The following is an 8902-nucleotide window of genomic DNA, read 5'->3' as shown; positions in this document are numbered from 1 at the left end:
AACCCACAGAAGCCCCTCCCCACAGATCTACATACCTCCACAGGTTAAAAAAGGAGTGGCTTTTCCAGACCTACAGGGAGGACAGAGTACCTCCTGGCGGTTCCTGTTTACTCAAGGACACGCAAGGCTACCCATGGCCATTTAGCCCAGGAGGTCAAAGGTAGCTGTTCTCTGAAAAGGGACAGGCCAGGGGTTTCCAGGCAGTCTATCCCTGGGTTCCCCCAGGGCACCTCCCACCTCTAGGAGGCCCCTCCCATCACCGCCAAGGAGTTCACACTGCTGGTGGGCTGAGCTCTGCTCCCGCTGGTACAGGCCGTCCCTAGGCTATGTATGGGAGGACACTCAGCTCTAGGGGCACACCAGGACTGCCCAAGGCTCTCTGCACAGGGACCCAGACTGACTACCAATCTCTGTAATTATGTCCCCAGCAATAATTATCAACCTTTCCCCTGATCCCTCTTCCTTGCTCTATCCCTCCAGTGTTAGAACCAGGTTCTCTCCACCCTGGCAGAGAAAGTAATCCAGAAACAGGGCAGTAACCATGGTCAGCAGTGGGTGCACAGGCTAGATTCCACTCACTGGAACCCCCAGGATATCCGACACAGGAGGGTCAGCCAACCAGAGGCCAGGCAAGGCAATCTAAAACAAAAACCCAGGCCTCAAAGGTAAGTACATCCAACACGGTCCTGAACTGAGGACGAGACCTAGAGGAGGTGAGACAGAAACTTAAAGGGGCTGATGATTACCATCATTCCAGGCCCAACCCTCGAATCCCAAATCTCAGTCTTCAACAAGAAAAACTCCGACTGATGTAAATTACTTTAAGTAACACAAACCCAAAGACATTTTAATTGGACATTAGCGCAGGGCTTTGATAATTAATATAAGTGAGCACTTTCTAAAAAGCAAAGTATGCCTGCTGGTGAGCCACGCACACCAGACGGTGCTCAGCCTCAGCTTGAGGTTGCGTGCACCCCTAAGGCTCACTTCATTGTTGGGCTTCTCTAACTAAATCCATAGCCACACCTATCCCCTCAGGGCCTCTGGACGAGGGTCCAAGGGCTAGCTGGCCCTGAACAGCATGTAGAGTACAGGCAGCGCGGCCATGAATGTCACAGAGGTGACCAGCGTGCTGTAGATGGTGTTCCTGTTGACCTGGGTTTCCAGCCTCTGCTCCATGTCCGACAGTGCCACGACCATGCTCCCCTGCTCCAGCAAGGAGCCACGCAGAGCCCCATCTGCTGGCTCCACCAGGCCCGGATGCACGGCAGCCTTTGCAAGCTCAAGCACCTCCGCCGCTTGGCTGAAAGTCTTTTCCAAGCCATCAAGCCGCTCTCGTAAACCCTCTAGACAGGAATGGACCTGCCTGGAATGGCGGAGCTGCTCTTTCAAGGCAGCTGAAAGGACATCTGTGTCTCTGTTTCGGGTGGGGAAAGTACCTGCCTGGGCCCCAGAGCTCTGCCCAGGCCCAGCTTGTACCAGGCCCCTTAGGTCCGCCATGAGGTCATGGAGGTCCTTTTGCTGGAGGGAGTAGCTGGATGCCTGTTCTCGGATGGCCTCCTGGAGGCTCACAGGCCCCTTCTGTGCCTCTAAGAGCAAAGCCTTCAGCTCCTGTAGCCGCACACGGTTCACATAGGTGGAGCCAGCCACGCCAATCAGGGCCCCCAGGACTGACCCAATGAGCGACCAGTTCTTGGTCCTCTCAGCTCGAGTGCGCTCCTTCTCGTGACTTTCCCGCACAGCCGCAGAGAAGAGGGAGAACTTCTCTCGCTCGGAGTCTTCAGCATGCAGATAGGTTGCACGAAGCCTCTTCTCCTCCTGCAAAAGCAGAACTGTGTTACACAGCAGCCACATGGCCCTGCCGCTGGAGCCACGAGCAGCCGCTCCTGGCGCTCAGCCTCAGCCTGGCTCAGACTACATGCTCCGTAAACCCGCCGAGGGAATGAAGGCAGAGTAAGCCCGGTCGGGTTGGGGAGCAAAGGGATCGGGGGTGGTTAGGATGAGCCGGACTACCTTCCACCCAAGCAGGGCTGGGTCTGATCAGACTACAGAACGTGTCCTCTCTGGGCCAGTCCCTCCTCCATGGTGCTCACTCCTCAGCAATCTGTGACCCAGATTACACTGCCCTGGACTGCTAACTCTAGGAGGAAGTGCGTGGAGAGGCTCCGGAAGCCCCTTCTGGTTTACCTCCTCACCAGACCTCTGACCACTGGCCCGTGAGGCCACCTTGCTCCTCCCTGACCTGCCAGGCTAGGGGCCCTGGCCAGCGGGGTAGGGCTGCCCCCCGCCGTGCCCACCTGCAGCAGCCGGTGCTCCAGCGTGGCCAGTTCCAGGTACTGGTTATCCTCTCTGGAGACGCGGTCCAAGCGGTCCCTCACCTCCTTCAGCTTGGCCTGGTGACCTTCCAAGCCCTCCCGGGCCTCTCGGACAAGCCCTCGGGCCACCATGAACACTTTCTCTGCCTGCAGAGAGAACGACGGAGGCCGTCTGCCCTTCCCTCCACACCCACGCAGGCTCAGCTCCATTCCCAACAAGGCTGTGGCTGAGGGGAGTGGGGTGTCGATGCAAAAGGTGTCCCTCAGACACAAAATCCTGGCTCACCCAGCAGTCCTCAAAGTGCAGCCCCGGGCCACACCCGTCAGAATCCCCGGATTTATCCATTCAAGTAGAAATAATGTGCCCCTGAGAAACTGGAAAGTAGCTAGCACTGCACACAAAACCCAGCCAATTCCATTCTGATACAAACCACAACGAGGAACCAGGCTCCTAAGCCATTTCATGTACGTAACCTTACCTACACCTCACAACAATGCCACCCGAGGCATTGCTGTGGCTTCCACGTTACAGACCAGAAACGCCAGCTCAGCCGAGGTCACGACCTCCAAGGGGAGAGACAGCACGCTGCCTCAAAACCTCCCGCCGAACCCCAGGTTCTTGCCACCTCACTAGCCGGGTCTGCACTAGGCAGGAGCGGGAACAGAGATGACAGGATGCGTTTCCGTTGCCACCAAGGGCTTCGCAGCCACACGCAGCTCTTTCCAGCTCACCGTATGCTGCTGCCCCGGCCCTGTGCCTCCACCCGCACCAAGGCTGTTTTAATTCCACACAGAGCTTTGAGGACACTGTAACGCTCTCACCGACCCCAAAGAGTCCATTGCAGGGAGTGTCCGCTGGCCTAACACAATGGATGTCAATGGCCGGGAATGACAGGTACACAGAAACCTGTTTTTAGGGTAGGTGAGCACGGTTCCACAGAGATCTTCACCCCAGGACTATCAAATCCAGGTTGTCATGTGAGAAATAAGTCAGATCCCTCTACGAATAGTATTTGTTCAGGAAAAGGAAAATCTGGGCATGGCTTCCCAGCACCATGTCGCTGGTGAATATCTGGCAGGGGCCTCCAGGCCACAGTTCCCGAGCCAGAAGGCAGGGCCAACCACCCCGACTTCCCTCCTCACCTCAGTCACGTTTCCCTGCGCCTCTCGAACCTCATTGAGTCCGACAAACTCTTCATATCTGTCCCACCAGGTCGTGGCCGTGGAGGAGGCTCGCTGCCGAATGTCGTGCCCCAGGGCTCTTCCCAGAGCTGTGAGGCGGTGGAACAGCCCCGGGGCCACCTCCTCAGGTCTTTTCTCTCTGGGCTGGCTAGGGCCTGGGCTGCAGAGAGTCCTGGTCATAAAGAGGTCCCTTCCCAGGAGGCCTCTTCGCACCAACGCTCGGGGCACACCCATGACGTGCTGCATGGTAAACGCGGTGCCGCACCCTGTCATCAGGAGATCTGTGGGGGGGACGCCAGACAGATCAGCTCACAGCTGAGAAAGGCTGGGCACGAGTCGGGGTTTAGGGCCTAGGCACAGTTCTGAACAAATGCCCATGAAAAAGTCCACACGGAGCGCTACTCTGTTGTGCCTGGAGACTGTAGCCACTGTGGTCAGGCTTCCACGGGTGCTCCCAGACAGCCCGGGGAAGAACATAGCAGGAGGAAGAACATATTTAGGAGATCATGCCTTCCGCCTCCCTCCGCGAAGCCACCAGACTTCATTCCACCCACCTTCCCCACATCCCCCAGGTCTCTGCTGTGACTCGCATGAGAATCCTGGTGCCTGGTTTTCTGATAATGTCAAAGAAAATTCTCAAACCTGAGTTGTGCCCATGCTGACAAAGCCCCACAAAGGTTTCATAAAGACTCCCGGGGAAACTGTGAAACTAAGGCGGTTTCAGGGAACGATTTCTGTAAAAGGCCATCAAAACCAACTGCCCAGACCCTGAGGGCTGCCGCAGCACTGGGGAAACAGAGTTTTGCTTATGTTTGAGGACATAGGTCGTTTATGTCCCAAGGCAGAAAACTCCCTCCTTGGCTGTCCTCTGAGAAGACAATTCCAAGAGAAAAAGGAAACAAAACAAAAAGCCCAGATCTCTTTACAGAGGACAGTTTTTCTTAGGTTCACAACCAGCCATTCTCCTGTGTGCTCCGAGCCCAGACTGCCCAGGCTCCCAGTCCCATGTCACAGTCCTCACCTTCTGTAAGCTTTCTCCAGCCTCTCCAACCTCAGTCGCGCTCTACAGGTTAGATTTCTTTAATCTTTCCCTTTTCAGCCTTGCTTTGATGCTTGGGCCACAACGACAACCACTTCTCGTTACCTAAACAGCACAGGGAGGCTCCCATTACCCATCAAGCCTTGCCTGAGCCCAAGAGCAGCGAGGACGCTGAGGACCCCAAGAGAGGGCCAGGTGACCCATGCTCCCTGCACACCTGGGCCAGCACTCCCTCCCCTGGCCACCTCCCCCTGCCCCCACAACAAGCCCTCAAGTACTAACTCTGGCTGTCAGAGTGACACCTGGTGGCCAGAGAAAAACAGTGAGAGCTGGGGACAGGAAGACAGATTGGGCCCTCTAGAAAACAAAGTTGCTTGGGTAGGGACATGCCTCCTGCCTAAAGCGGGTCCAAGCTGAGAGCCACAGAAGGGGACATTCCTGTGACACTGATTCCAAGCTGGTGCCGCACCCGAACTCCTGGGCCCCATCCCTAAGGCCCAAGAAAGCACACAACATCCAGGACCCAGGGGTCGAGCTAGCCTCCAAGGCCTCAACACCAGCACCCACTGCACTGAGCTGTGACCCCACAAGAATCCTGTGGTGGGCCCTGCATCAGAGTAAAGCACACAGGCTTGCAGCCCCGCCAACCACAGCCCTCTCCTCTTCAGCAACACTCACCAGAAAGGTGTCCGCCTTGGCTGTCATGACCTCCTCAGCCCCCATTCTATCCTGATCCCACTCCACCACGAGGCTGCTCCCCTGGGGGCCCCGCAAAACTTCCACCTTGCCAGATTCAGCAGGCACTTCTCACGTTTCTTCTCCAAATCTCTGCAGCTTTCAACACCCCGTCTTTTTGAAGCCACTACCCCCTCTGGGCTTCCTCCAACCTTCTCAGCCTCCTTTCCCAGCTCCTCCTCTCCCAGCCAACCACTCCTGGAAGCCAGGAGGGTCACCCATCCCTGGCAGCGACGACAGCCACATCCTCCTGTGCCATCCTGCCTTCCCCCCTGCCGCTCAAAGCTGTTCTTCACAACCTGAAGCTGTATTTACTCATCATTTCACATCCCTTGGTTCAACACTCCCCGGCTCCCTGACAGCTCGTATCTCACTTGCCATGAACACACCAGTCCCGCCAGTGGCCAACGAGCCCCGGTCCTCTCGACTGTCATCCCCTTCCTCCTCTCTGCCCCTGTCCTCCGCTACAGGCACCCAAACATGTGAAGCCCAACCCTGCTGCTTCCTGAGCAGCTCCAGGCGGCTCACCCTGACTTCTAGCTCTTGGCACATATATCACCTCCTGGCAAGGCCTTCCCTGACCATTCCCTCCTGGGCCACCTGCTTTATTTGTCTCCATCAGACACATATTTGCCTTCTTTACATGTTGCCAGGCCCCTCGCTAGAACATAAGTTTGGTGACAGCAGAGACTTTGCTGTGCGAGGAAATGACTCAAGTTGTTCCTCTATTCCAGTCCCTCCTCTCGCCCACCCAGCCCCCACTCCAGCCTGACTCGAAGGCCCTCCCCACTCAAACATCTCACAGGCCCTCACTCAGCACAGGGAATGTGTTCCTGGCAGAGGGGGCAAAGTGGAGATGCACGTGGGGTCATCTAAAACCTGAAAGGCAGCCAGTGCAGCTGGAAGACAGCAGAGCAAAGGAGAGTGGGCAGAAGAAAGGCTGAAGAGGTAGACAGAGGCCACGTTAAGGAGGTCCTTGAGGGCCACATTCAGAACCTTGCCCCTCCAAATCCATTCTCCCATTCATTCTATCCAGATGACCGTCTCCTACCAAATGCCCATCCCACGAACTTCCATCACCTGTACCTCTTCCTCACTCGCAGCTGATGGCTTGTTTCATTTTTCACCAAGAAAATATTTAAAACTTGGAGGACAACTTCTCTAAACCCCTACCATACCTTTCTACCTGCCAGTGCATGTCCAGTTTCCACCTTCTCTCTTGCTCTTCAGGATGAAGAATTCATGCTCTAGGAAGACCAAGCTGTGCCCCGGGTCCCATGTGCTCTCCCCACCTGACACTGCTCACTAATTGAGCAGACATCCCTCCAGCCCCACTTCTCAGCCAAACTCTTTGACAGACTGTCAGCACCTGCTGCCTCCAGTTACTCTTCTCCCATTCTCTTAAACCCTCTCTGATCTGGCCTTCGCAACCACCATGCCACCGGAAATGCTCCTGTCCACGTCACTTCCATGTTGCTAAATCCAGTGATCAGATCTCAGTCCTCCTCTTACTCGGCCTATCAGAGCCTGGGGCTCGTGCTGCCTTCCTCCTCCTTGAAACGCCTTCTACACTTGGCCCCACTCATCTCCTGAACCTCTGCACAGAGAGTGCTTCAGGGCAAGGTCCTCAGACTCCTCTCTTATCCAGCCCCATGGCTTTAAAAGCCATCTACGGAAAAAAATTTTTTTGAAGATTTTATTTATTTATTTGACAGAGAGAGAGCGCATGCACGTGTGCACAAGCAGGGGGAGGGGCAAAGGGAGAGGGAGAAGCAGGCTCCCCGCTAAGCAGGGAGCCCCATGTGGGGCTCGATCATGACCTGAGCTGAAGGCAGAAGCTTAACCAAATGAGCCACCCAGGCACCCCATCTATGGAAATGTTATAAAATTATACCGATGGCTGAACAACACCGCGAATATACTAAAATCACTGAATTGTACACATTAAATAAGCGAATTGTATGGTATATAAATAGTATTTCAATAAAACTATTACTTTTTTTCCCCCAAGTAATCTCTACAACATGGGGCTCAAACTCACAACCCCGAGATCAAGAGTCACACGCTCCACTGACTGAGCCAGCCAAGTGCCCCCCCAAAAACAATTACTTGAAAAAACTATCAACTATACTCTCATTTTTCCAGCCCAGACCTCTCCTGTAGATTCCAGGCTCATTTACCCAACTGCTCGATCCACATCTCTGCTTAGAAGATTAATGGGGATCTTAACTTCCCTTCCCAACTTGCCTTTTCCACAGCCTTCTCCATCTTGGTTGATGTAAACTTCAAGTCCAAATCAGACCAAAAACCTCAAATCATCCAACATCCTTCTCTCCCATCTCATATCCAATCCATTAGTAAATGCTACTTCCTTTCTAAAACCAAAATCCCTTCTCTTCTTACCCCTGCCACTGCTATCACCCTGTCCCAATGACTACAATGTCTCCCTACTGCTACTCTAGCCCCTACAGTCTATGGTCAACAGAGCAGCCAGTGGTCCTTTCAAAACACAGACCAAATCATGTCTCTTGACCTGCTCAAACTCTCCAATCGTTTCTCATTTCTCTCAATGTAAAAGCCAAAAATTTTTTCATGGTCTACAGGGCATCCACCTCCTGGCTCTCATTCTTCTCTCTGACCTCATCTCCCACTAGTATATACTTCTCACTCTGTTCCAATCACAGGGACCTTATTCCCCCCAGCTTTATTGACACATAAATGATACATATCACTGTGTAAGTTTAAGATACACACGTGATGACTTGATACACTTGATAGATGTGTACTCGATACACTTGATAGATGAGTACTTGTACGACAATAAGGTTAGCTAACACATTGTTCAGGTAATTACCATGCATGGACTTTCTTGATGTTGCTGGAACACACCAGGCTATCCCCACAGCAGGACTTTCACACAACAGACTTGGTATCTGCACTGCTTGCTTCCTTCTCTTTTCCAAGTCCTGCTCAAATGTCATTGCCATGCATTCCCATCCCAGTACTCTACCCACTTTGCTTTACTTTTCTCCATGCATGTATCACATGACCTGCAATATGTATTTCACTTACTTTGCTTATGGGCTGTCTCACCCACTAGAATGTCAGCTCTGCCAGGGTAGGCATTGTTTTGTTCAGTACTGCATCCTCAGTGCCTATAATACTATCTGCATATAGTACATACTCAACAAAAATGTATTAAATGAATAAGCAGAATTTGCAAAAGATCACAACCCGGCTCAATTATAAAATCCAAACTCCTGCCGGTAGCCTCCAAAACTTCAGGACGGGGTGATCTAGCCCCCGTCCACATTTCTGTCACCTCCCTCATATCTCCGTCCACCCATGCGTGCTTTGCTCGGTTCCAGGAACGCACTTTACTTCAAGGCCTCAGCAAGCGCCCTTCGTTCTACCCTCAGCGCTTTCCCCATGCACTGTCCCAGACCTAGCGCCTTCCGGTTAAGCACCCCTCTTGGCTTCCGGACCCTCCCCCGGCAAGCCAACCCCCACCTCGTACCTGGCGCCCCAACGAGGTAATTGCAACTCAAACACAGAGCCCGCCACTCAGTGGATCTCTGACCCTTTAACGCCCACCCCCAGAGTTGCTTCCGGCAGCGGGAGCGCAACTTCC

At 53.8% G+C, this 8902-nt stretch overlaps 1 protein-coding gene across 5 annotated transcripts; it reads right to left on the bottom strand.

Annotated features, from left to right (window-relative positions):
* Positions 1–816: 816 nt before the first annotated feature.
* Positions 817–8893, bottom strand: CCDC51 (coiled-coil domain containing 51). 5 transcript variants are annotated; one of them, XM_008703827.2, is made up of 5 exons: positions 8789–8893; positions 4519–4641; positions 3459–3778; positions 2298–2462; positions 817–1818 (listed from the first exon to the last, which is right to left on the bottom strand). In XM_008703827.2, the coding sequence occupies exons 3-5, from the start codon at positions 3768–3770 to the stop codon at positions 1063–1065; spliced, it is 1233 nt and encodes a 410-aa protein (XP_008702049.1). In that variant the 5' UTR covers positions 3771–3778; positions 4519–4641; positions 8789–8893; the 3' UTR covers positions 817–1062. The 5 variants fall into 5 exon arrangements, with proteins under 5 accessions (XP_008702049.1, XP_008702050.1, XP_008702052.1 ...); XM_008703828.2 differs by lacking the exon at positions 8789–8893 and adding an exon at positions 6450–6680; XM_008703830.2 differs by lacking the exon at positions 4519–4641 and having other exon boundaries at positions 8789–8881.
* Positions 8894–8902: the final 9 nt, after the last annotated feature.

The sequence above is a fragment of the Ursus maritimus genome, unplaced genomic scaffold, assembly GCF_017311325.1.
Source record: "Ursus maritimus isolate PB19 unplaced genomic scaffold, ASM1731132v1 scaffold_14, whole genome shotgun sequence".
Lineage (NCBI taxonomy): Eukaryota > Metazoa > Chordata > Mammalia > Carnivora > Ursidae > Ursus > Ursus maritimus.
This window is presented reverse-complemented; position numbering and strand designations above follow the sequence as displayed.

Excerpts from the sequence above, each read along its gene's own strand:
- CCDC51 (XM_008703827.2), bottom strand. The coding sequence starts at position 3,770 with ATGACAGGGTGCGGCACCGCGTTTACCATGCAGCACGTCATGGGTGTG. Across the intron at positions 2,463-3,458 it reads CGCAGGGAAACGTGACTGAG|GCAGAGAAAGTGTTCATGGT; the intron begins GTGAGGAGGGAA and ends TTCTCTCTGCAG. Across the intron at positions 1,819-2,297 it reads TGGAGCACCGGCTGCTGCAG|GAGGAGAAGAGGCTTCGTGC; the intron begins GTGGGCACGGCG and ends CTGCTTTTGCAG.